General features: G+C 43.9%; 1 protein-coding gene and 1 long non-coding RNA gene across 3 annotated transcripts; both read right to left on the bottom strand.

Annotated features, from left to right (window-relative positions):
* Window positions 1-48: 48 nt before the first annotated feature.
* LOC140819887 (uncharacterized) lies at window positions 49-27,195 on the bottom strand. Of its 2 annotated transcripts, none has more exons than XR_012115305.1 (3): window positions 27,037-27,195; window positions 1,391-1,824; window positions 49-1,329 (listed from the first exon to the last, which is right to left on the bottom strand). It is a non-coding gene; the product is annotated as an uncharacterized lncRNA (long non-coding RNA). The 2 variants fall into 2 exon arrangements; XR_012115304.1 differs by having other exon boundaries at window positions 1,391-1,819.
* On the bottom strand, window positions 22,970-25,401 carry LOC140819813 (uncharacterized). The gene is made up of 3 exons (XM_073180046.1): window positions 24,393-25,401; window positions 23,738-24,276; window positions 22,970-23,662 (listed from the first exon to the last, which is right to left on the bottom strand). Exons 1-3 carry the CDS (start codon window positions 24,481-24,483, stop codon window positions 23,078-23,080), a joined length of 1,215 nt encoding a protein of 404 aa, XP_073036147.1. The 5' UTR covers window positions 24,484-25,401; the 3' UTR covers window positions 22,970-23,077.
* Window positions 27,196-27,539: the final 344 nt, after the last annotated feature.

Below are 27,539 nucleotides of genomic sequence, written 5' to 3'. Positions count from 1 at the left end.
TATAAAAATTATGTATAAATAAATATATTATATTACACACAATATTTGTGCTAGATGGCTAGTAATAATAATACCTGGATCCAAAATCAAAATAGATAAAAAAAAAATGTTCATTCCAAGACAATTCAATTTCAGAGTTTCGAGTCTGAACTCCTGGCCAATTTTTGTTTGATATCTTGGTAGCTCCCAATCTAAAGAGACCTTCCATTTTTCCTCTTCGTACCAAGATCTTCTACTTTCTGGTGTTCTTCAAGTGTCCCCGTCTTCAGCCATCGCCCTCTCTCTGAAACCCTCGACAATTCTCTCAAACATGCCAGGAATATCTTTTAAAACCAAAAGATCAAACTTTCCAAAAATCTGCAGACATCAAGAACAGGCGGGTGCGCTCGAACTTCTGTCTTTTTCTTCGATGTTGGCCTAGCACGGTGCGAATTAGGCAATGGGCGCGAGTGTGCCTGCACTTCTGTCCCATTTTTTCGGTGGACGTGCACTGAAGATACTGAACTTGGTTATCCATCATTTCCTCAACTTCGATTCTGATTCTTTCAGTCTAATCCGTTCCCTTTTAAGTCAGAAAATTGTTGGTACCTAAAATCTTACAAACGACACAAACAACAAAAATGCATAACATCGCTCGAAAAATAACATAAAGTCAAGGCTAACACATGTAATAGAAGTGCAACGAATTGCACTTATCAAATCTCCATAAACTTAAACGTTTTTGCTAGTCCCGAGCACAACAGAATAAAACAGACAACGCAGAAAAAAGGTATAACAAAGAATCAAAAATATGATCAGATAACTCAATTCGTGAAATCTTGTGATTGTATGAGGGCTCAGAGATTACATGTTCAAATTCTCAGTCCAAGTGTTCGCCACATCATGATCAAGAGTTCTTGTGTGTGTGTGATTTACCAATTCGATCTAATCAACCCAACATCCGGATAGATCTAATCACTGGATTTTTGTACAGCACGACGGCAAAGATGAGTAGGATCATGACAAGACCACGCAAGAACTTTTGTAAAAGAAAAAAAGAAACCACAGAAGTAATGAAACCTCAAGACCAACATTGTGTTAGAATTGACACCGCCATGGACAAGTCCCTTGTCGTAAATGCTTCCCATTTCATTTGCCACCTTCATTTTGTCCTGCCTAGAGAGCCACCAGAAAACTAGTTATCAAGAATGATAGCTAGGAAAAATTAGATCACAAATCAGTAGGAATAATCTCGTCCAAAAGTCGGAGTGATCCTCCCTCGTGTGTATCCGCCAGGGTCTTTCACAATGGAATCCAATCAAATTCGCTACATTTGGATGTGAGCTCATCCTGTGACACAGATAATCAGATGTAAAAAAAAAGAAATTGTAAAAGGTTCCATAAATCACACATGGATTCCAGTTGTCTGATGATAGGTTTGCCAACCGTGGATTGATTCTGGATGGTCCCTCGGTGAAGCGTTCCCGGCACGGTGTAGCATTCAAAAGCAAAATCGGAGGCTCATATCTTCGGAAAGAGGGCAGAGGAAATACAACCACGCCATGGCTGCTGGTCTCCGGTTGCATGCCTAGATGAGCATACCCCATCACATCGCACCGCCGTCCGGGGGCCGCCCGGCCAAGATATGGGTCGGATAATCCCATGCCCCGACCCATTAGCTCATATAAATCGAAAATAAAGTGATCGTCACAGCCTCTTACGTAATCCGCCAGATCCATAACATAGAATAAGCTCGCAGAAACATAACGAATCAGATCGAAACAGCGCTCGCCAGTCGCAACGTACTTTCCATGGCCAGCTGAAAAATGAACCAGCAAATCTGTCCTTCATATACATACTGATGGGTATTAGTATGGAGAGGGGTTTATTTTTATCAGTTGGGTTATTAGTGTTCTAGAGATTGGATTGGGCCATTAATTGGTGAATAAGCCCAATAGAGAGCCCAAGATAGTTAGAGCCTATGGCCCATCAAGGAAGCTTATAAATAGGAGCTATCTCTCCATTTTGAAGGGGATTTTTCACATTATCTCATTATATGCTCCAAAAGTCTCTAGCTTTTGTGAGTAAATATCTTGGGAGGTGTTTGCTAACTTGAGTGTTGGAGGATCTGTTGTTGGGTATCTCCCGATACCTCTAATCTCATTTCGTGACATAGGTGGCGACCCCAATATTTACTGCTGTGGACACAAGAGTAGCGGTAATTCCCTCATAGTAACGTGTTCACCCGGGTAGATTGATCGCTTGAATTTCATACTGCATCAGTTTGGCGCCGTCTGTGGGAACACTGCCACCTGATCACTGAGAATGCAAACACGGTCGCGTACAACTCATGACGCCCAGGAGGAGCATGGGCGCCCTCCTCCAGCTCGACCGCAGCAAGAGGAGTTCCTGATCACGTCCGAGGTTCTGAAAGCATTGATGGAGGAAGCAGCATCTAGGGCTGCAGCCGAAGCCATGGAGCGATACCTCGCAACTCTGCAACAGTACAGCGAGAACAGGGGAGCACACGGAGAAGGAGCTCATTCGCATCATTCAGAGAGAGTCTTACCAGAGAGAGAGGTAGTCGGGACCAACAACGTGCCACCGACAAACCTAAAGAAGGGGACTGCACTCCAAGATGACGAGGCTCATAGCCAGGCACCTCCTTCCTGTCAGAAACTCCGCGCCAAGAGAGGAGAAGAGGTTGCAATGGCATTTTCACCTGCACGACGTAGCCCTTTCACCACAGCTGTACTAGCGGAAATGCTGCCAGTTGGATTAAAGATAGCAAACCTACCTGAGTATAAAGGAGAAGGGGATCCACAAGATCACCTCGGCAAATTTTATGCAAAGGCAGACCTTTATGACATCAGCGACGCTGCTTACTGTAAAATATTTCGAACTACCTTATCAGGACAGGCCCTTACTTGGTTCAACAAGCTACCCCCGGGGACAGTAGGCAGCCTGGATGAACTCACCAGACGTTTTCTTCAACAATTCTCCATTAATAGGAAGTATCCCAAGACAGCATCTTATTTGTTCACCATAGTCCAAAGAGAGGGAGAGAGCCTGAGAGAGTTCGTACAACGATTCACTCAGGCCGTTCATGAGGTCCCATACGTCAATCACGATTTACTGGCAGGAATCATGCAGCAAAACCTTCGTCACCGGAGATTCAAAGAGTCGATAGCGGGAAAACCCCCTAACACTTTGGAAGAATTACTTGAAAGAGCAGAAAAGTACATACGCATCGAAGAAGCAGTAGAACCTCGTTATCTTGTAAAAAGAAAGAGAGAGGATGAGAAATTCGGGGTCAAGAAGGAAGAAAGGCAGGTAACTCAGAGCCCTCATCTGCAGCACATCCCGCTGAACTCACGCTTGACAGACATACTAGTGGTAGCCGAAAAGCAAGGTCTTTTGCAGCCCCCTCGCCCTATGAAATAGAACTCGAAAAGACAACAATCTGACAAATATTGTCGTTTTCAGAAGGACAAAGGTCATACCACAGAATATTGTTTTGTCCTGCGAGCAGAAATAGAGAAACTCATCAAGCGAGGATACTTGGGTGGTTTCGTGGATAAGTCACGAAATCAGCAGGACAGTAAGCGCCCGGAATTCAAGCGCAATCCCAGCCCTCTGAGAGGAAACAATGACCAAGGGAACCGGCCCGAAAGGATAGAGGAGAACCTCCCTACTGAAGGAATCATCGCAGTAATTTCGGGAGGCCCGACATGTGGGGATTCGAATAGGGCGAGAAAAACTTTGATTCGCGCAGCATTGCAAGAACTTCCATCTGCTGCTAGTACCAAATCACACACCGTACTCGAGATAGTCCAGTCGAAGGAAGGTATGGTGTTCGGTGACAGTGACCTGGAGTTCCCTCGTGGGGAACACAACGACGCCCTAGTCATCTCCGCCACCGTTTCCAATTTCTGGGTGAGAAAGATACTAGTGGATTCAGGAAGTTCTGCAGATATCATTTTTTATAGCGCTTTTGTAAAACTAGGACTCGACAATGCCCAAATAGCCCCGGTAAACACCCCTCTGGTTGGATTTGCGGGAGAGGTAGTTGAGGCATTGGGTGAGGTTGTGCTTCCCCTTTCCCTGGGGTCTTACCCACTAAGGACCACTAAGATGGTAAAGTTTCTCGTGGTGAAGTCTCTGTCAGCATACAACATTATTTTGGGGCGTCCTAGCTTAAATTTGTTTCAGGCGATAGGCTCTACGTATCACATGAAACTTAAGTTCCCCACACCCGGAGGAATAGGGGAGGCCACCGGTGATAGCCGATTGACGAGAGAATGTCATGCCATCACCTTGCAGGGGACAGCAAGTCACCGAAAGAGGCAGGCTGCCTCAAAGGACTCATCACCCAGAAATAAGCAGAAGTTGGAGCATCATCCAGGGAACAGTGAGATTCATATTGTTGAAAGCGAATCAGGAAGAGACGAGAGACTTAAAGCCGCAGAAGTACTGAAAAGTATAGAAGTAATACCAGGAAATTCCGATAGCAAGGTCAAGGTTGGAACAGGTTTACCGACTAATTTGGAAGAAGCCCTGACAGCTTTTCTGAGAAATAATGCAGATGTATTTGCCTGGAAGGGTGAAGCATTGCCAGGAATACCCCAGGAGTATGCGCTCCACAATCTCAAAGCAGATCCAAAGATAAAACCAATCAAGCAAAAGAAAAGAACGTTCGGTCTCGAGAAGAGCAGACATATCAGTGAAGAAGTAGAGAAGCTATTAACAGCCGAGTATATCCGCCCAGTCATGTACCCAGAGTGGTTGTCAAATGTCGTACTCGTACCAAAGCCGGGCAACAAATGGCGGTTGCGCATAGATTTCACTGATCTGAATAAAGCATGCCCTAAGGATCCTTTCCCGTTGCCAAGGATTGATTCATTGGTAGACTCCACCACCGGGTGCGAAATGCTTAGCTTCTTGGATGCATATCAATGCTACAATCAAATTCGGCTAGCACATGAAGATCAGGAAAAAACAAGCTTTGTAACTGATCGAGGAATTTACTGTTTCGAGGTGATGCCGTTTGGATTGAAGAACGTCGGGGCAACTTACCAGCGGTTGGTAAACAAGATGTTTGAAAAAACAATCGGGCGCAACATGGAAGTGTATATAGACGACATGCTTGTCAATAGCATACTGGCTTCAACCCACACTGAAGATATCAAAAAATGCTTTGACATTCTGAGAAAGTATAAAATGAAGTTAAACCCTGAAAAGTGCACATTCGGGGTCGGAGGAGGGAAATTCCTAGGTTATATGGTCTCAGTTAGAGGGATAGAAGCTAATCCTGAGAAGATCAGTGCTGTTTTGAACATGTCTCCTCCGAAAACATTGAAAGGAATACAAGAGTTAACAGGACGGATCGCCGCCCTTAACCGGTTCATCTCTCGGTCGGTGGATAAAGGCCTTCCATTCTTTAGAGTACTTAGACAAGGAAGTAGATTCAAATGGACGGACGAGTGTCAACAAGCCTTCAGCAGCTTAAAAAAGTACTTGACCACATCACCCTTACTTGTGAAACCATGTGAAGGAGATACGTTGTTCCTTTATCTAGCAGTCTCGGCCGAAGCTGTAGTGACCCGTTCCAGAATCACCTACTAATCAAAAACTAAGCATGCAATTAACCTAATTAATTATAATCAGAGATAACAGCGGAAATATGGCCAACAACAATAGTTATACAACCCAATCGAAATCGAAGTCTAGACTAACTCAAAATGAAATATCCAGTACAACCATATCGAATCAAATGGAAAACACTGAAAACTAAACCAACCAGCTACTCAACGTCCTCCTCCTGCTCCTCCTGAGCCATCCAACCTGAGGCCTGCCCCGTGGGAATAGGGTGTCCAAGAATAAACAAAACCGAGGACGTGAGCGATAAGGACGCCCAGTACAAAAGTATGAGTATACAAACCTATATGAAATGCACATGCTATGATATGATACCAGGGTAGTCAAGAAACAGGAATCACAAAGGATCTCAAAATGCTCAGTCTAGAGGCGCCAAGTGGATAGTGCCGCGCGGTCCAACCTCTGGGTCACTGCATCCACTACAAGACAGACGTGGACCTAAAATGTCCCGGACCACCGAAGCCCTCCCGACCCGTCGGCCACTGTGTACTCTCGGTGTCCATGCGTCCACAAGACAGGGCTGAGCGGCCCCAAGATATAGCTTATCTCGAAAGAGATACAGCTCAACAGTAAAGGCTATCTCGAAGAAGGTACGGCTCAACATGAAATGCAACGTGCAGTAATAAACGTGACATAATAGCATGCATCATATGACATATATCAATGCACCACATAATCATGCAACACATATAAGAATGTATACTCAACCAGGATATCTCGGATAGTACTTTCGTACCTCTATCACAGCAAGCCTAGCCTTACGCAACACCGCTAATCAGGTCTAGAACAAGCCTACGCATCAAAAGCATACTCAATCAATACTACCATGCTCGACTAGCAAAACCAGTACTCCCTAGTACTACCAAAGGTTTAGGGTTTACCTTCGTCCGTCGACAGCCCTTTGATGTCGATTGCCTTGAAACTCAGGCGCCGCTACGCTACTACTCCTGGCAGCTCTTGGCTATCGCTCGACCAACAACTAACCCTAGAAACCTTCCAAATCCTCTCAACTATGAGGCAAAATCATGAATTGGCAAGTCACAAATGAGAAATCCGAGCACTATTTATAGGCCATGTTCGGATCCTCCGAACAACACTTCGGAACGTCCGAACGCTACGTGTCCATTGGCTCTTGACAGCTCATGATCGGATCCTCCGATCATACACTTCGGACCGTCCGAACATGCATGGAAAAATGACGTGTCGATCAACACTTGACACCTATGATCGGATTCACCGAACTACACTTCGGATCGTCCGAACTCTTCGGTGCTTCCGAACCCTCTTCGGTCCGTCCGATCATGACCATAGCCAAAATTACACCTTAAACCTTCTTAATCACCATTACTCCGTTAATTACCCAATTTGGAATTCGGGCTACTACATTCTCCCCCCCTTAAAAGATTTCGTCCTCGAAATCAGGCTTAGAGAATGAACAAAACGAAATAACAACATCATTAATATATCTCAATTGTTGTTGAATACAACTGATACTATGATTACAACTGAAAACACAAACTTATACAAAGCACAACTCAAAAGAGCTCTGGATGCTCCGAACGCATACGACTCTCTAACTCCCAAGTGGCTTCTTCAGTGCCTCGACGCTGCCACTGCACTAAGACAAGAGGAATGATCTTATTCCGCAACACCTTATCTTTGCGATCTAGAATCTGAACTGGTCGCTCCACGTAAGACAAATCCGTATCAAGTTGAACTTCAGATGGATGTAAGATGTGCGACTCATCTGCTACATAACGTCTCAACAAGGATACGTGGAACACATCATGAATACTTGATAGGTACGGCGGCAACGCAAGTCTGTAAGCTAAATCTCCCACACATTCCAGTATCTCGAATGGACCAATAAATCTCGGAGACAGCTTACCCTTGAGACCAAATCTCAAAATCCTGCGAAAAGGCGAAACTCGGAGAAACACCTTCTCACCTGGCTGGAAATGAAGAGGTCGACGCTTTGTGTTCGCATAACTAGCCTGTCGATCCTGAGCAGTCTTAATCCGCTTCTTGATTACTGCAACCTTATCTATAGCCTGCTGGACTAACTCCGGTCCCTCTACCTGTCGTTCCCCGACTTCATCCCAGAATAATGGAGTACGACAACGTCGCCCGTACAACGCCTCAAATGGTGCCATACCAATACTACGATGATAGCTGTTGTTGTACGCGAACTCAATCAAAGGCAAATGATCCTGCCAAACGGGTCCGAAATCCATAACACAGGCTCGCAACATATCCTCAAGCGTACGGATAGTCCTCTCTGATTGACCGTCAGTCTCCGGATGATAAGCAGTACTCAGACTCAGTGTAGTACCCAACGCTGACTGGAAACTACCCCAAAACCGTGAGGTAAAACGAGGATCTCTGTCACTAACAATACTGACAGGCACTCCATGCAAACGTACAATCTCCTGAATGTACAATCGAGCCATACGATCGAAAGTGAAATCACGATTATACGGCAGAAAATGAGAAGACTTGGTGAGTCGATCCACCACTACCCAGATAGCATCGCTGTTCCTCGAAGATAATGGCAAGTGAGTAATGAAATCCATCGTAATATGCTCCCACTTCCATTCTGGAATAGGTAAGTTCAACAACAATCCTCCCGGTCGACGGTGCTCTGTCTTAACCTGCTGGCAAACTAGACACTTGGAGACAAACTGATACACGCTGCGCTTCATCCCTTTCCACCAAAACCGCATCCTCAAGTCTCTATACATCTTGTTGCTTCCTGGATGAACACTTAACTTGCTTCGATGCGCCTGAGACAATATCTCGTTCCTCAAAGTGTCATCCTCTGGTACTACAACCCGATTAGATAAGCACAGAAGACCATTGGACTGATAATGGAAATTGCTATCACCACCAACTAACCGAGCTAATCTCTGAGTCTTGAGATCAGACATCTGAGCTTCTCGAATCCGAGTGAACAAATTGGGCTCAGATAAAATGGTAGCAACACGAATGCTCTCCATACCTTTCCGATGCTTGAAGTTAAACCCCAACGAGCAACTATCCTGGATGGCACTAGTCATAGCACAAATCTGAAGTGCAGAGGCTCTCACCTTGCGACTAAGCGCATCAGCTGTGAGATTCACAGAACCTGGATGGTACTTGATCTCGCAATCATAATCCTTCAGCAAATCCATCCAACGACGTTGCCTCATGTTCAACTCAGCCTGAGTGAACAGATATTTCAGACTCTTATGATCAGTAAAGATTTCAAACTGAACACCGTACAAATAATGACGCCAAATCTTCAGCGCAAACACAATAGCTGCCAATTCCAGATCATGAGTGGGATACTTCTCCTCGTGAGATTTCAGCTGTCTGGAAGCATAAGCAATCACATGACCGTTTTGCGTCAACACACATCCTAAGCCTTGACTGGAGGCATCGGTGTAAACACTGAAACCATCAGATCCTGACGGTAACGCCAAAACAGGTGCGGAAGTCAGAAGTCGACGAAGCTCTCTGAAACTATCTTCGCACTCGGATGACCACTCAAATGGAACATCCCTCCGAGTAAGTTGCGTCAATGGTCTGGCTATCTGAGAGAAATTCACGATGAAGCGACGATAATATCCTGCCAGACCTAGAAAACTACGGATCTCAGCCACCGTCGTCGGACGTGACCAATTCAGCACTGCTTCAATCTTGCTGGGATCCACAGAAACTCCTTCCTTGGAAATCACATGACCAAGGAATACCACACGATCAATCCAGAACTCGCACTTACTCAGCTTAGCATACAATTGCTTCTCGCGAAGAATCTGCAACACAATCCTCAAGTGTTGGGCATGCTCTTCCACACTGTGGGAATAGATCAAGATATCGTCAATGAAAACCACCACAAACTGATCCAGAAAATCTCGGAAGACTCGGTTCATCAGATCCATGAACACCGCTGGCGCATTCGTCAATCCGAATGGCATAACTAGAAACTCGTAATGCCCATAACGAGTACGAAATGCAGTCTTGGAAATATCATCATCTCTGACTCTCATCTGATGATAACCCGATCGCAAGTCGATCTTGGAGTAAACAGAAGTACCCTGAAGCTGATCGAACAAGTCATCAATACGGGGTAAAGGGTACTTGTTTTTGATCGTCACCCGATTCAGCTGGCGATAATCAATGCACAACCGCATCGATCCATCCTTCTTCTTGACAAACAAGACTGGAGCTCCCCAAGGCGAAACACTCGGGCGAATATAACCCTTATCAAGAAGATCCTGCAATTGCTGCTTCAGCTCTCTCATCTCTGACGGAGCAAGACGATAGGGGGCACGAGAAATCGGTGCAGTCCCTGGCATTAAATCTATGCCAAATTCCACCTCTCTAACCGGAGGAAAACCAGGAATCTCATCTGGGAAAACATCAGGAAATTCACAAACTACTGGAATATCCTCTAGACCAACACTACCTGTGGATGAATCAATCGCATAGATGAGGTAGCCTTCCCCGCCCGACTCTAAAGCACGACAGGCTTTCAGAGCAGATACCACTGGCATCGGAGGTCGCGCTCCCTCACCATAGAAAAACCAACTAGAGCTTTCAGTCGTACGAAACTGAACAAGCTTCTGGTAACAATCCACAGTAGCTCGGTAGGTAGTCAATAAGTCTATACCCAAGATACAATCAAAATCTTCCATCTCTAGGATCATAAGATTCGCAGTCAACTCGTTACCCTCAAAATCTAAGGGACAACCCATCACTAGACGCTTCGCTAACACCGAATGACCCATCGGAGTAGAAACAGAAAGAATGACGTCTAGAGAAACATAGGGTAACCTATGACGCTTAACAAATCGTGCAGAAATGAAGGAATGAGAGGCTCCTGTATCAATAAGAACAAAAGCAGGAATACCGCATAAATGAAAAGTACCTGCTATGACTCTCTCCGTCTCATCTGCAGCCTGATCCTGGTTCAGCGCAAAAACCTGACCTTGGGCACGAGGTCGAAGATTCGAACTACCCACTGCCTGACCCTGCCTCCTCTGCTGAACAGTCGTCTGAGATCCAGAACCGGATCCTGCTCCACCTCGCAACTGAGGACAATTCTTCTTAATATGCCCCATCTCTCCGCACTGATAACAAGCTCCTGCGGCTACTCGGCATTGCTCCGATGGATGGTTCTTCCCACAATGCGCACAAGACTCCTTCTTCTTACCAAAGCGGAAAACACCACTAGATCGAGATCCAGATCCAGAAGAAGATGAACCAGATTTCTTGAATGACTGAGATCGAGGCCTCAAAGTATTCGGAGGTCTAGAAGAAGAAAGAATAGCCCTACCACGCTGGAGACTGATCTCTGCCTGGCGACACCGGTTCACTAACCCATCATAAGAAGTAGGATTATCACAGACAGTGACTCGATCAAAGATCTCCTGATTAAGGCCCTGGAGGAAATGATCATACTTGGCCTCAGAACTGCCACTGATATGAGGAGCGAAGGGTAACAACTCAAAGAATTTCTGCTGATACTCATCAACAGACATACTCCCCTGCTTAAGGTTCAGGAGCTCAATCGTCTTGGCCTGGCGAAGGGCTGGAGGAAAGTACAGCTGCATGAACGCTGCACGGAAATCGACCCAAGTCGCTCTACCCTGCGACTGAACTATCGGCGCAGAAGTCGATCGCCACCACCTGCGAGCACGGCCCTCGAGAAGAAAACTAAGGGTCTCCATCTTCTGCTCATCGGTGCACTGGAATGCGCGGAAACAACTCTCCATGCGCTCTAACCAATCCTCCGCATCGTCGGGAGTCTCACCGCCAACTAAAGGCTTAGGCCCCATCTGCATGAAACGATGCATATCGAAACGCCTAGGACCATCCCGACGATGACGATGCTCACGATGACGTCTATGATCGTCCTGGTCACCCCATCGACCTACACTCCCCTGACTACTCCCGTCATCAAAATGGTCAGCCATCGCTACAAGATAGAATAGGGAAAATGGTAAAATGGTCAACGGAAATCCCAAAACAGAATCTATATCCCAAAATCATACGCATGCTCTGATACCATAAATGTAGTGACCCGTTCCAGAATCACCTACTAATCAAAAACTAAGCATGCAATTAACCTAATTAATTATAATCAGAGATAACAGCGGAAATATGGCCAACAACAATAGTTATACAACCCAATCGAAATCGAAGTCTAGACTAACTCAAAATGAAATATCCAGTACAACCATATCGAATCAAATGGAAAACACTGAAAACTAAACCAACCAGCTACTCAACGTCCTCCTCCTGCTCCTCCTGAGCCATCCAACCTGAGGCCTGCCCCGTGGGAATGGGGTGTCCAAGAATAAACAAAACCGAGGACGTGAGCGATAAGGACGCCCAGTACAAAAGTATGAGTATACAAACCTATATGAAATGCACATGCTATGATATGATACCAGGGTAGTCAAGAAACAGGAATCACAAAGGATCTCAAAATGCTCAGTCTAGAGGCGCCAAGTGGATAGTGCCGCGCGGTCCAACCTCTGGGTCACTGCATCCACTACAAGACAGACGTGGACCTAAAATGTCCCGGACCACCGAAGCCCTCCCGACCCGTCGGCCACTGTGTACTCTCGGTGTCCATGCGTCCACAAGACAGGGCTGAGCGGCCCCAAGATATAGCTTATCTCGAAAGAGATACAGCTCAACAGTAAAGGCTATCTCGAAGAAGGTACGGCTCAACATGAAATGCAACGTGCAGTAATAAACGTGACATAATAGCATGCATCATATGACATATATCAATGCACCACATAATCATGCAACACATATAAGAATGTATACTCAACCAGGATATCTCGGATAGTACTTTCGTACCTCTATCACAGCAAGCCTAGCCTTACGCAACACCGCTAATCAGGTCTAGAACAAGTCCTACGCATCAAAAGCATACTCAATCAATACTACCATGCTCGACTAGCAAAACCAGTACTCCCTATTACTACCAAAGGTTTAGGGTTTACCTTCGTCCGTCGACAGCCCTTTGATGTCGATTGCCTTGAAACTCAGGCGCCGCTACGCTACTACTCCTGGCAGCTCTTGGCTATCGCTCGACCAACAACTAACCCTAGAAACCTTCCAAATCCTCTCAACTATGAGGCAAAATCATGAATTGGCAAGTCACAAATGAGAAATCCGAGCACTATTTATAGGCCATGTTCGGATCCTCCGAACAACACTTCGGAACGTCCGAACGCTACGTGTCCATTGGCTCTTGACAGCTCATGATCGGATCCTCCGATCATACACTTCGGACCGTCCGAACATGCATGGAAAAATGACGTGTCGATCAACACTTGACACCTATGATCGGATTCACCGAACTACACTTCGGATCGTCCGAACTCTTCGGTGCTTCCGAACCCTCTTCGGTCCGTCCGATCATGACCATAGCCAAAATTACACCTTAAACCTTCTTAATCACCATTACTCCGTTAATTACCCAATTTGGAATTCGGGCTACTACAGAAGCAGTCAGCGCAGTGCTAACCATAGAGGAAGGGCGCGAGCATAAGCCAGTATATTACGTGAGCAAAACATTGCAAGGTGCAGAACTTCGATACACCAATATCGAAAAACTGGCCCTGGCGCTAGTCACTGCTGGAAGGAAACTACGTCCTTACCTCCAGTCACATCAGGTAATAGTGTTGACCAACCATCCCTTGAGAAAGGTACTCTCCAGCCCTGAGGCATCTGGTAGGATGGTCAAATGGGCGGTGGAATTGAGCGAATACGTCTTGGAGTACCAACCGCGCCCAGCGGTCAAGGCCCAGGTTCTGGCAGATTTCATAGTAGAGATGGAGATGATGGAGGCAGAATGTTCCAGCCCCGCTTGGACACTTTTTGTTGATGGATCTTCCACCGCATCAGGAAGTGGAGCCGGGATATTATTAGAAAATCCTCAGAGAGACAAGTTTCAGTATTCCGTAAGGCATCAATTTTCGGCATCAAATAACGAAGCAGAATACGAGGCTATTATAGTAGGATTGAAGCTGGCCTTAGCCGCAGGATCAAGAAGGTTGATAGCGCATAGTGACTCCCAGCTTGTGGTTAACCAACTTCAAGGGACTTATGTGGCTAAGGAGGAGAAGATGGCCAGATATGTGCTCCGGGTTAATGAGTTGCTCTCCCGTCTAGAGAACTATGAGATAAAGCAGATACCCAGAGCCCTGAATGAAGTAGCAGATCGGTTAGCCAAGATGGCGAGTTCTATGACAAATATTGACAGTAGAAAGGTCACCTTTCTAGCCGTTACTAAGGAAGAGACAGAAGGACCAAATCTTGACATTCTGTGCACTGGAGAGGGTGAACCAAGCTGGAAAGATGAAATCATCAGTTTCCTGATACGAGGACTCCTACCACAAGATCCTTCTACAGCCCGAAAGCTTCGGATAAGAGCCGCTCGATTTACAATAATAGATAATGAGTTATACAAGAGGGGCTACTCCTTACCATACTTGAAGTGTCTTGATCCCAAAAAACCTAACTACGTACTTCGAGAGATTCACGAAGGAATTTGTGGGAATCATTTAGGAGGAAGGGCATTGGCCGGTAAAGCTCTGCGACAAGGGTATTTCTGGCCCACGATGAGGCGTGACGCGGAAAAGTTAGTAAGACACTGTCATGCATGCCAAGAGCACGCAAATATCAATCATCAGCCAGCTACGCTTTTACAACCTTTAGAAAGCCCCCTGCCTTTCGCACAATGGGGAATGGATATCGTGGGACCATTTCCAGTAGCTTCTGGGCAAATAAAGTTCCTTCTTGTTGCCGTCGATTACTTCACGAAGTGGGTAGAAGCTGAACCTTTAGCTAAGATAGCTGAAAGGGACATTATAAGCTTTGTGTGGAAGAGTATAATCTGTAGGTTTGGAATACCACGAGCTTTCGTCTCGGATAATGGAGCACAATTCTCAGGTTCCAAAATAAGAAAGTGGTGTGAAGGGTTTTCCATCAAGCAGTTCTTTACTTCCGTAGGAAACCCCCAAGCAAATGGACAAACTGAAGTTACAAATCTGTTACGCCTTAAACGCATACAAATCTCGAGGATGAGATTAATGTTTTTAATGCTGTAACATATCCCAAAGTTTTTGTTTTGATGATACCAAAACTTGGATTAAAAATGTACTAATGTTTTATATTGAGGCATGCAGGAAATTAAGAACAGGTTACGTTCGGAAGATCCGACATTCGGTTCGGACGGTCCGAAATTGTGCAATTCAGAAGCAAAATAGAAGCTGTTCGGAAGCTGCGAGGAGAGCGTTCGGACGTTCCGAAGACGTGATCGGACGTTCCGAACACAAGCAATCAAATCACTTCAATGCGGAGACAAATTGATATGACTGATTGATCGAGTAAGATTTCGGACGCTACGAAGGACATTTCGGACGCTACGAAGTGTTGAAGATTTCAAATCTCCGGAAACGCGGGAATGTTCGGACGGTACGAACTCGAGTTCGGACCTTCCGAAGCTGTGCATAGACGGTCTGAAAGAACTGTTCGGAAGCAACGAAGTTTGATCGGTTCCTCCGAAGCATATGTTCGGACCCTACGAAGTCAAGAACGGACGATCCGAAGTCATCCCAAAATTACGGAAATTGATTTCAATCACATCGGACGTTCCGAAGCATAAACAGAAGATCCGAACCTTGGCGTCCAAGTCTAGTATAAATAGGCCTTTGAGGATGCATTTTAAAACATCCACTCCACTCTCTCTTGTCTCTTACAAAGCTTTCTACTATCTCTTGTGTGCGTTGATTAAAAGAGTTGTAATATCAAAAGAGTTGTAGAAAAAGAGTAATATTCTCGAGTGGGTTGTAAAGTTCGTGGCTATCCTTGGAGCCCTCAAGGCCAAGTAGACGCATCGAGGCGTGGTTGTAAAAGCTAGCTTGGAGCTCCTAAAGCCAAGTCGATATAGTGATACCTCGATCCTCATCGAGAAGGGGAGACGTAGACGATTCTTCGTCGAACTTCCATAAACATCTCTATCCCTCTTTACTTTACGCATTTACTTTACTACGCATTTATTTTACGCACTTACTTTACGCATTCATTTTATTTGTGATTGTCCCTCAAGTCTTCCGCTTGCAATTTTTGCAAACTCGTTTTAAAAACGCTAAAGGGCCTAAAAGAACCTATTCACCCCCCCTTTAGGTTCTTCAAGTGGTATCAGAGCTAGGTTTTTCAAAATCTTTTAAATGGCCAATCTAGCAAGCGAGTATGCCCAAGGACAATCCACAAATCGTCCCCCTCTTTTCAATGGTACTAATTACGGATATTGAAAAAATAGAATATCTCTATACATCCAATCCGTCGATTACGACCTTTGGAAAATAACGGTGAAAGGTCCCTATATCCCCATGAAAACGGTGGATAATAAGGAAATTCCTAAGGGAATGGATGACTTCACCAAGGACGATATGAAACTTATCTCTCAAAATGCTAAAGCTATGAATATTCTTCATTGTTCTCTAGATATGAATGAATACAACTGAATCTCGGCTTGTACCTCCGCCAAAGAGATTTGGGACAAATTGGAGATTTGCCACGAGGGAACCAATCAAGTCAAAGAAACGAAGATAGACCTTCTCCAACTCAAGTACGAGACCTTTGAGATGGAACACAAGGAGGATATCGACACCATGTTCCGGCGGCTCACCCAAATCATCAATGAGCTTGCCCAACTTGGTGAGAACTACCCAACTAAACAAGTGTGGAGGAGAGCCCTTCGAGCATTACCGGCGGAATGGGATGCAAAGCGCACGGCTATCATTGAATCCAACAAGGGAGATGCGGCATCCTACGACCTTGATCAACTTCATGGGACCCTAAAGACCCATGAACTTGAAGTATCTACCCGGAAGGAGACAAAGAAAGATGACGACAAAGTAAAGGCGAAAGGGATCGCCTTGACCAGTCAACTTGAAGATAGCGACGATGAAGAAATGGCACTCCTCACTAGAAAGTTCAAAAGATTCATGCGGAGTTCCAACTTCAACAAGAAAGACAAAAAGTTTGAGAAGGAAGTGACCTGCTACAACTGTCAACAAAAGGGTCACTATGCAAACGAGTGTCCCTCCAAGAAGAAGGCCGGCAAAGACAAGAAAAAGGCCCTTCTAGCCACGTGGAGCGACAGCGACAACGAAGAGGAGTCTACCCTATGCTTCATGGCGAAGGAAGATCATCTGACCGACTCGGATGACGACGAGGTACCCTCTTACGATGAATTACTCTCCGCTTACACTAGTATGTACAATAAGGCTAAGTCACTTAGAAATGAGAATAAGCAACTTAAAACTGAACTAGAAGCTAGGATGCATGACAACACTAAGCTCAAGACAAACCTAAGAGACTTAGAGAAAGCCTTCAACAAGTTCAATGTGAGTAGCGGTAAACTAGAAAACCTCTTGAGCATGCAAAGGTGTAACTTCGACAAAGGAGGTCTAGGATATGAAAAGAAATCAGTCAACTTCGCTAGTCTTATCGCAAAGGCAAAACCAAGAACACCACCAACATGCACTTACTGTTGTAAGATAGGCCACATAAGACCTAAATGCAAGAAACTTAGACACCAACACAACAAGAATAGTTATTGGAAATGGATCCCCAAATCCCCAACTACTACTAACCCCAAAGGACCCAAAGAAACGGGTACCAACTATCAAACTGTATCTCAACCTTGTAGAGACAAAGGGGAGACAAGTCATCGAGCACTTGGTATCTTGACAGTGGATGCTCTCGACACATGACGGGAGAAAAGAAGCTGCTACAATCCATTCGACCAAAAGAAAAGGGATCGGTGACCTTCGGAGACAACAGCAAAGGGATCATAGAAGGCATCGGCTCAATAGGTATATCTAACTCTACTATTATTGATGATGTACTTCTTGTGAAAGGGCTTAAACATAACCTCCTAAGCATTAGTCAATTGTGCGATAGGGGTTATGAAGTCAAATTCACACCACACGATTGCACTGTATCACTCACAACTGACAAAACCATTAGTTTCAAAGGTTATAGAAGTGAAAATGTTTACAAGGTCGATTTAAAGATTTCATCTTTTTCAAAAATAAAAAGCCTTGTAACATTAAATGTTGATGACAACATTCTTTGGCATAGACGACTTGGTCATGTTGGGATGAGCACCATAGAAAAACTTTTAAAACTTGACCTAGTTTCCGGAATGCCAAAGCTGAATTTAAAATTAGATTCTTTTTGTGATGCTTGTCAACTTGGTAAACACACAAAGGAATCTTTCAAAAATAAAAATTTTGTATCCACTTCTATGCCCCTTGAATTACTTCACCTAGATTTATGTGGTCCCTCGAGGACAACTAGTCTAGGAGGAAAATCTTATGCTTTTGTCATTGTAGATGATTTTTCACGTTTTACTTGGACATTGTTTTTAGCCCACAAAAATGATGCCTTTGATCATTTCAAAATTTTTGTCAAAAAGGTTGAAAATGAGAAAAATCTTTTGATCAAACAAATCCGTAGTGACCACGGAACGGAATTTCAAAATAAAAATTTTTCAATTTTTTGTCAAAGCAAAGGCATTGGTCACAACTTTTCTTGTCCTAGAACTCCTCAACAAAACGGTGTCGTTGAGAGGAAGAATAGGACCCTAGTAGAGATTGCAAGGACCATGCTATGTGAGCATTCTCTACCAAAATATTTTTGGGCTGAAGCAATGAGTTCTGCTTGTTACATCATCAATCGCGTATCAATAAGGCCAATTCTCAAGAAAACTCCATACGAACTATGGAGAGGGAGAAAGCCTAACATTTCTTACTTCCGCGCTTTTGGATCAAAATGCTTCATCCACAACAATGGTAAGGACAACCTGGGTAAGTTCGATGCTAAATCGGACAAAGGTATCTTTCTTGGTTACTCTACTTCTAGCAAAGCATATAGAGTCTTTAATAAACGTACTTTACTAGTTGAAGAATCTATTCATGTCATATTTGATGAAACTAACCCTTGCTTGCCTAGAACTGTTGTTTCTGATGATGATGATATAGATATCCTTGGCGAAAAGTTGGAGTCCACAAGCCTAGATGATGTTCCTAAAGATCAAGAGGACGCACCTCTTCCGAAGGAGTGGACTACACACAAGGATCATCCCATGGACCTCATCATTGGTAGCCCATCGAAGGGAGTATCTACTCGCTCTTCTAATATGTGCAATTATCTTGCTTTTCTTTCTCACATAGAGCCTAAGAACATAGAAGAAGCTTTACTTGATGATTCTTGGATTATTGCTATGCAAGATGAACTAAATGAATTTAGAAGGAATAAAGTTTGGAATCTTGTACCTAGACCCACTGATAGACCTGTCATAGGAACTAAATGGGTATTTAGGAACAAGTTAGATGAGCATGGTACAATCACTAGAAATAAAGCTAGGCTAGTAGCTAAAGGATATAGTCAAGAAGAGGGAATTGATTATGATGAGACTTATGCCCCTGTTGCTAGACTAGAATCCATTCGCATGCTACTTGCTTTTGCTTGCTCTAGAGACTTTAAATTGTTTCAAATGGATGTTAAAAGTGCTTTTCTTAATGGTGATTTGAAAGAAGAAGTGTATGTTGAGCAACCTATTGGTTTTGAAGATGTGCACTTATCTGATTATGTGTATAAACTTGATAAGGCTTTGTATGGTCTGAAACAAGCTCCTAGAGCTTGGTATGAGAAATTATCTACCTTTTTGCTGTCTAATGGTTTTTGTAGGGGTAAAGTTGATATTACCTTATTTACCTTGACTAAAAATAATGATTTGCTGATAGTACAAATATATGTAGATGATATTATTTTTGGTGCTACTAATGAACACTTGTGTAGAGATTTTTCTAAGCTTATGCAGGATCACTTTGAGATGAGCATGATGGGTGAACTCAACTACTTCCTTGGTCTCCAAATCAAGCAATGCAAGGATGGTTTCTTTGTCAACCAAGGGAAGTACATCAAGGAGATGCTAAAAAAGTTTGGGATGGAGTCTTCCAAAGCCTCATCCACACCTATGAGCACGACAGTCAGACTCGACAAAGATGAGGGAGGTAAACCTGTTGACCAAAAGTTATTTCGTAGCATGATTGGCTCCCTACTCTATGCGACTGCTAGTAGACCTGACATTATGTTTAGTGTTTGCTTGTGTGCACGATTTCAATCATGTCCAAAGGAATCACACTTATTCGCCTTAAAACGCATTTTCAAGTATCTTTCAAATACTCCAAATCTCGGATTATGGTATTCTAAGAACTCATTTTTCGATTTAAAAGCTTACTGTGATGCCGACTTTGGAGGATATAAGGTGGATAGAAAGAGCACTAGTGGAACTTGTTTCTTTTTGGGAAATTGCTTGGTGTCATGGTTTTCTAAAAAGCAAAACTGTGTTGCACTTTCAACGACCGAGGCCGAGTATATGGCTGCCGGTAGTTGTTGTGCACAAATTCTTTGGATGAAGTATCAATTACTCGACTATGGTGTTACTTTTTCAAAAATTCCAATCTTTTGTGATAATACAAGCACCTATATGTCTAACAAAGAATCCAGTTCAACATTCTCGTACTAAACATATTGACATTCGACATCATTTCATTCGTGATCACATTGAGCAAAATGATGTTGAACTTCACTATGTTGACACCAAGAATCAAATTGCTGATATTTTTACAAAACCACTAGATGAATCTACTTTTACTCGTTTACGTGGTGAACTTGGCATGATTGAGTTGTAAACACTAGTCGAATACTCTCGTACATATTTGTTAAATTGAGGGGGAGTATTATTAATGTGAGCATTATAATGTCGGATAATACAAATTAATTGTATTTATCCATAATTATGGCTCAACATTCCATCGAGGCTGAGATGAGGAGACATAGAGAGTCGCGGGATGCGGATTCTTAGCTTATGTTTTTGTTATTTTTTATTTTATCTTTATGCATCATTGTATAAAAGAATTGCATTTATTAGTGGATATTTTACCTGTTTATTTGTCTCTCTTTATGCTTATGTCTTTTTGCTTATCACAAAAAGGGGGAGAATTTATTTGGTTAAAATTGCTGTTAATTGGTTATTAAATAAATTCGCCTTAATTCAACCTCTTAGACTTGTTATTTGATTAAGGGGGAGTTATTTAATAACCATTTCGATTATGTTGATTATTGTTATCTCAATTTTTAACCAAGTTTTGTGATCATCAAAAAGGGGGAGATTGTTACGCCTTAAACGCATACAAATCTCGAGGATGAGATTAATGTTTTTAATGCTGTAACATATCCCAAAGTTTTTGTTTTGATGATACCAAAACTTGGATTAAAAATGTACTAATGTTTTATATTGAGGCATGCAGGAAATTAAGAACAGGTTACGTTCGGAAGATCCGACATTCGGTTCGGACGGTCCGAAATTGTGCAATTCAGAAGCAAAATAGAAGCTGTTCGGAAGCTGCGAGGAGAGCGTTCGGACGTTCCGAAGACGTGATCGGACGTTCCGAACACAAGCAATCAAATCACTTCAATGCGGAGACAAATTGATATGACTGATTGATCGAGTAAGATTTCGGACGCTACGAAGGACATTTCGGACGCTACGAAGTGTTGAAGATTTCAAATCTCCGGAAACGCGGGAATGTTCGGACGGTACGAACTCGAGTTCGGACCTTCCGAAGCTGTGCATAGACGGTCTGAAAGAACTGTTCGGAAGCAACGAAGTTTGATCGGTTCCTCCGAAGCATATGTTCGGACCCTACGAAGTCAAGAACGGACGATCCGAAGTCATCCCAAAATTACGGAAATTGATTTCAATCACATCGGACGTTCCGAAGCATAAACAGAAGATCCGAACCTTGGCGTCCAAGTCTAGTATAAATAGGCCTTTGAGGATGCATTTTAAAACATCCACTCCACTCTCTCTTGTCTCTTACAAAGCTTTCTACTATCTCTTGTGTGCGTTGATTAAAAGAGTTGTAATATCAAAAGAGTTGTAGAAAAAGAGTAATATTCTCGAGTGGGTTGTAAAGTTCGTGGCTATCCTTGGAGCCCTCAAGGCCAAGTAGACGCATCGAGGCGTGGTTGTAAAAGCTAGCTTGGAGCTCCTAAAGCCAAGTCGATATAGTGATACCTCGATCCTCATCGAGAAGGGGAGACGTAGACGATTCTTCGTCGAACTTCCATAAACATCTCTATCCCTCTTTACTTTACGCATTTACTTTACTACGCATTTATTTTACGCACTTACTTTACGCATTCATTTTATTTGTGATTGTCCCTCAAGTCTTCCGCTTGCAATTTTTGCAAACTCGTTTTAAAAACGCTAAAGGGCCTAAAAGAACCTATTCACCCCCCCTTTAGGTTCTTCAAAATCGTACTATCTTACAACACCTCAAAACCCGATTAGGAGCAGCCAAAGGCAAGTGGGTCGATGAACTGCCGAGTGCCCTCTGGGCTTATAGAACTACGTCACGCGCCTCTACTGGAGAATCACCCTTCAACTTGGTTTATGGGGCAGAAGCAGTAGCTCCCGCAGAAATAGGAGAACCTTCCATGAGAGTCCAGAATTATACTCTAGCAGATAATGAAAGAGCGATGAGGTTATCTTTGGATCTCATAGACGAGCTTAGGGAAGAGGCATCACTCCGTGCAGAAAGGTGCAGGGCGCAATGGCCAGAGCATACAATAACAAGGTTAAGCCTAGGTCATTTCAAGTAGGGGACTTAGTCTTGAGGAGGGCAGAAATCTTGCGGCATGTAGGTAAACTTGATCCAAAATGGGAAGGCCCGTACAAAGTGATCGAGATAATCAAAGGAGGAGCATATCGTCTTCAGCAACCAGATGGGAAAACCTTACCAAGAACATGGAACATTGCGAACTTAAAGAAATTTTACGTATAGACTACGTGTTTCTATTTGTTTTTACTTAAAGAACAGTCAGTGGCAAGATGTTGTTACCTGAGTTACGTTTATCAATAAATTTAGCAGTTTTTTTCTTCTTCTTGCATTTATCATCTTACCATTTTATTTTTTTAAAAAAAAAAGAAAAAAAATTTGTGTGTAACGCACGCAAAAATCATCGCGAGACCCAAGATGTCACAGAGAGCCACCCAAGCATAAGAGGCTTGGCCAGCCCAGCGGGAAAGTGCTCAGACAATGTAAGAGGTCACCAAAGTAGAGTCCCGGGATACCTGCGCTAGGGTAGTAACTTCCCGTTGAGACCACGTAGGCTTAATTATGCCTAAATTCATATTTAACTAAGCAGCAAGCATGAAGTATGACCGGGAGTAAAACAGAAATTAATGCCCAGATGACATAGTAATCAAAATAAACATCGACTGAATAAAATAGTTGTGCAAAAATACGATCTCAGAATAAAGCTCGGACAGGTCTAGTAGCAAAAGCAAAAATCATCCCTCCTCGATAGCTTCATCAGCAGGGAGCAAGTGCAGCGCACCAATGACCTCGCAGTAAGCATCCCCCTCTGGGGGAAACTCTGGCAGAGGGTCAACCTGAGCAGTGCAATCCAACTCTGCCACATGAGATGAAATCCTTAAAACCACCTCCTCAGGAACCAAGCCTGTCAAACGGAGCTGGCGACGACAGTCTCGCACCACCTCATCACGGAGACCAAAAGCGTGACTGTAAACCTCATCAGCATAGGCCGGAGAAGCACGAAAGGTTGCTAGTGCTTTCTCCTCAACACTCGTCACAAAAGACTTCCCCGTCTTAGAAGCCAAGAACATCCCGCCAGTCTTCACCTCGGTATTGTGCTTGTCATAGAGGGAACCAAGCTCTTTACGCAATTCCTCATCATCTCTTGGCTTTTCTTCACATTTCTTTGTCAAGCAAGATAGATCATCGTGGAACTTCATGTTCTCCGATCGAAGGCGTTCATTTTCTTCCTTTAATTGGGAGAGTTCGCGGCGAAATCGAGCCTCCTCAGCTCGACCTCTCTCCTCTCGAGCCTGGTAAGCACAGGCCAGAGACACAGCCTGAAAAGCAAGAGAAAATTGGTTACATCACATAAACGTCCCTACAGAAAAGACACTGAGGGGCGAAGGAAGCACCTGGCAACCTATCAAGGCCAGGCAGTGGGATAGAGCAGCAGGGGGCTGAGGAACCAAATGAGCCATGTTATGATCACATATCATCTCCCTCCCTTTTTTCCATCCCGTATCAGGGTCATCTATATCCCAAAAAGACCCCACTTTCTCCTTAGCATTAACTCCTTCCAAGAATAGAGAGTTCTTCCGAGGGCCTCGAGAAGACGATATCGGATCTCCACGACCTTTCTTAAAGTTTGGCGGGGTGGCCACTTCTCCTTTCCTCTTGCCATCGTCATGTCCTCTAGTACACTGGTCCTTTCTTTTATCCACAACAGCTCCAGAAGCATGGCTGTCAGTAGACATAGGATGAGGCCCCTGACGACCTTGAGAACTAGACCCTCCTCCACGACCAGACTGGGGGTGCGACCCCGGGGTAGAGATAGAAGATCGAGGAGCGGGAGGGTAGCGCCGGTCATCAACTCTTTTCTTCTCTCCGATAGAAAGAGACCTCCCCATAGTGTCTTCGCGAGCTTGAAGGGTGGCCAAGTTCACGCGCAACCCTACAAGAAGAATAAGGGGCAATGAAGCATCAAAAATTCATAACTCAAACATCAAAGTTAAAAATAGTGAATATCAACGATGTGCAAAAAGACAATTATAGCAACAAAAGAGATACCGCTGGCCAACAAACTCTTAGGATCGAATAAATCATCAAAAAACCCCAGGGTTTGACACTGAACTTGCAAATGTCGATGAATCATTCTCATTTTCACAACACTACAACTAGAGCTCCAAGTTGAAGGTACGTCCCACCCACTATCCTTTACAAAAAGAAAATGGGACAGGCAATCCCCTCAAATCGAGCGTAGTCTAACCATAAACTTGCAACCAGAACGAGGTTGAAAGTAGACGGAGTAGTCAGGCTTAAGGCATCGTACTGAGAAAAGAGAGTGGAACAGAGAAGTAGTAGCCTGAATTTGGAACTCGTTTGCTCGATGACAGAATCCCAGGAAATAAGTAAGTGAGTTTGGGGACAATTGACTGAAGCTTACGCCTAAGGTGCGAGTCACCTCGACTAGTAAGAATTGGGAGGAATGGAAAACCCACTATTAAAATGGGCCAGGGTCACAGTGAAATACCCTGCAGGTGGGTTGTGATAAGAATCCCCCAGTCCAGGAGCCTTAAACTCATAGTCAGACGAAATTTCCAGTTTAACACTCAAGCACTTCACATCCTGAGGAGTCAGGAGGCTCCGATCTAGGTCCCCGGGAATAACTTCTTGATCAGGATTACCGCCAGACGGAACCATGAGGGCAAGGTAAAGACACTTGGGGGGTGCGAAGGGAAGAAGTCTCGAGATCATCCATTAAATCATCATCACCCAAAGAACCGAATTCACCAAGAAGGGTCAGGTCGCCCAAAGAACCCAAATCACTCAAGAGGGACGGAGTGTCAGGGTGGTAGGAATAAGTATCTGAAGCCTCGTCCCAACTAAAATCACTCGAAAGGGGAGATTTGTGCATACGACTAGCCATTAGTAGAGAGTACTCCTTGCCACGAGGCGCACACCCTGCAAGAAGTTTTGAATTTTATCAGCTAACCTGAGAGAAGTAGTGTTAGGCGCACAACCCGTATCATGTTGTAAAAATCAACCCAATCCCTAGCCCAAATTACCCCAACCCAAATCCAATCCACAAGCCAACCCAACCCAATCCATAGCCCAAATCACCCCAACCCAAATCCAATCCACAAGTCAACCCAACCCAACCCAATCCCTAGCCCAAATTAACCCCAACCCAAATCCAATCCACAAGTAAACCCAACCCAATCCCTAGCCCAAACCACCCCAACTCAAGCTCATTACACAAATAATTACAGCAAACTCACACGATTGTTAACCCGAGCCAATCAAGGTCCTGACCACTTGCGGGATAGCCGCAAGCTCGACTTAGCAAGTCATGCCCGCGCGTGTCGCCGGTGCAGCTGCTATGCTCAAAGCCGTGCACCCCGATTGAAGCAGCACCATAGGATCGGCCCTAATAACATCGGCTGGGTTGAGTAACAACGAAGATGGAGTAATCACGTCTTCAAAAAGACTTCATCTCCCGCCCCGAAATTTAGATACATCAATAAACCAGCACATTCTCGTGCCACGACAAGCCAAGCTGGCGAAGTTTCCTCCTTTTTTCACGAACGTTTTTACCGTGTGAATAATATTTCGATGGAAAATGGCATATAATGTAAATTTAAACGCACAAATACTATGAAACCGACATGAAAAACATGAACAAAATGTATAAAAACTGTAAGCAATTTTTGTAATCAGAGTTTTGTTGCTGGAAATTTCTACTGAAATGCAGAAGGAGAATACTCTATACGATGATTTCGCGAACTTCGTAGCCGGAAAATCCTCCGCTGTTACGCCGATGATGCGTTTGTCTCGGAGGAATCTGTTTCTGTCTCCTAGATCGACGACTTGCCTGAACCTCAATTCGGCGCCATTACAGAACTCGAAGCTCGAGAAGATAGCAATGACAGCTCCGGTGATCAGGAAGACGGGATCCTCGGAGAAGATATACATGACGGCGCCGGTAGCTGCACAGAGTAGGGGCGGGGGAGAGTCGGTGACGATGCAGTTCGTACTGCCGTCGAAGTGCCAAGGTGGAGGAAGTGCCGCGGCCGGTGGATGAGAGGGTCGTGGTGAGGGCATGTGGCCCTTTTTATAAAGAGGTGGGGTTTAACCTACTTGCAGGATTAAAAAAAAAATAGAGTAAGTTTTGTGTTCAAATGTTATATTTTATTTTATTAGGGGCATAGGAGAAAACTTTTTCTTCTGGTAAATTGTTACTCTCGATCACCTTCAATAAAATGTAGGTGTTCGAGAGTGGGGGGCTTATGATGGGTATTAGTCTGGAGAGGGGTTTATTTTTATCAGTTGGGTTATTAGTGTTCTAGAGATTGGATTGGGCCATTAATTGGTGAATAGGCCCAATAGAGAGCCCAAGATAGTTAGAGCCCATGGCCCATCAAGGAAGCTTATATATAGGAGCTATCTCTCCATTTTGAAGGGGATTTTTCACATTATCTCATTATATGCTCCCAAAGTCTCTAGCTTTTGTGAGTACATATCTTGGGAGGTGTTTGCTAACTTGAGTGTTGGAGGATCTGTTGTTGGGTATCTCCCAATACCTCTAATCTCATTTCGTGACATAGGTGGCGACCCCAATATTTACTGCTGTGGACACAAGAGTAGCGGTAATTCCCTCATAGTAACGTGTTCACCCGGGTAGATTGATCGCTTGAATTTCATACTGCATCACATACATATACATACAAACATTTGTAATTGCAAGAAAGGGTTCATTTTTCGCAGAAGGGCTGTTGGTATTCCGGGAAAATCATTGCGGAACCGAGGGGGGCAACCGCCCTTGGAGAAATCCCGTCCCTCTGCTGCCTCATTTTCTGAGCTAATAATTTCGGTTCGGAAGAGAAATATAATTTTGATATTAAATTTATTTTCTTAATATTATCTTTTCTTTGTTGATTTGATTGAGTATAATATTTAATTGTGGTTTTGCCTTTCTAGATAATTATGTTAAGATTTTATTGTGATATAATATCATGTGGAATATTTTGTTTTACTTTTCTAGATATTATCTTTGTGATAAATATCTTCTAGATATTATATTTATGATAATGATTTAATGAGATATGATATCAATATTTGAAAAGAGTTTATTTCTAATTAGACTCTCACTTTCCTTGTGAAATAGGTTTCCTTGAAGAATAAAAGTCTACATCTATAAATAAGAGATAAAAGACG

This window comes from Primulina eburnea, chromosome 18 (genome assembly GCF_022965805.1).
Source record: "Primulina eburnea isolate SZY01 chromosome 18, ASM2296580v1, whole genome shotgun sequence".
In the NCBI taxonomy this organism is placed as follows: Eukaryota; Viridiplantae; Streptophyta; class Magnoliopsida; order Lamiales; family Gesneriaceae; genus Primulina; species Primulina eburnea.
The sequence above is the reverse complement of the archived record's forward strand: the minus strand, read 5'-3'. Positions and strand labels throughout refer to the sequence as shown.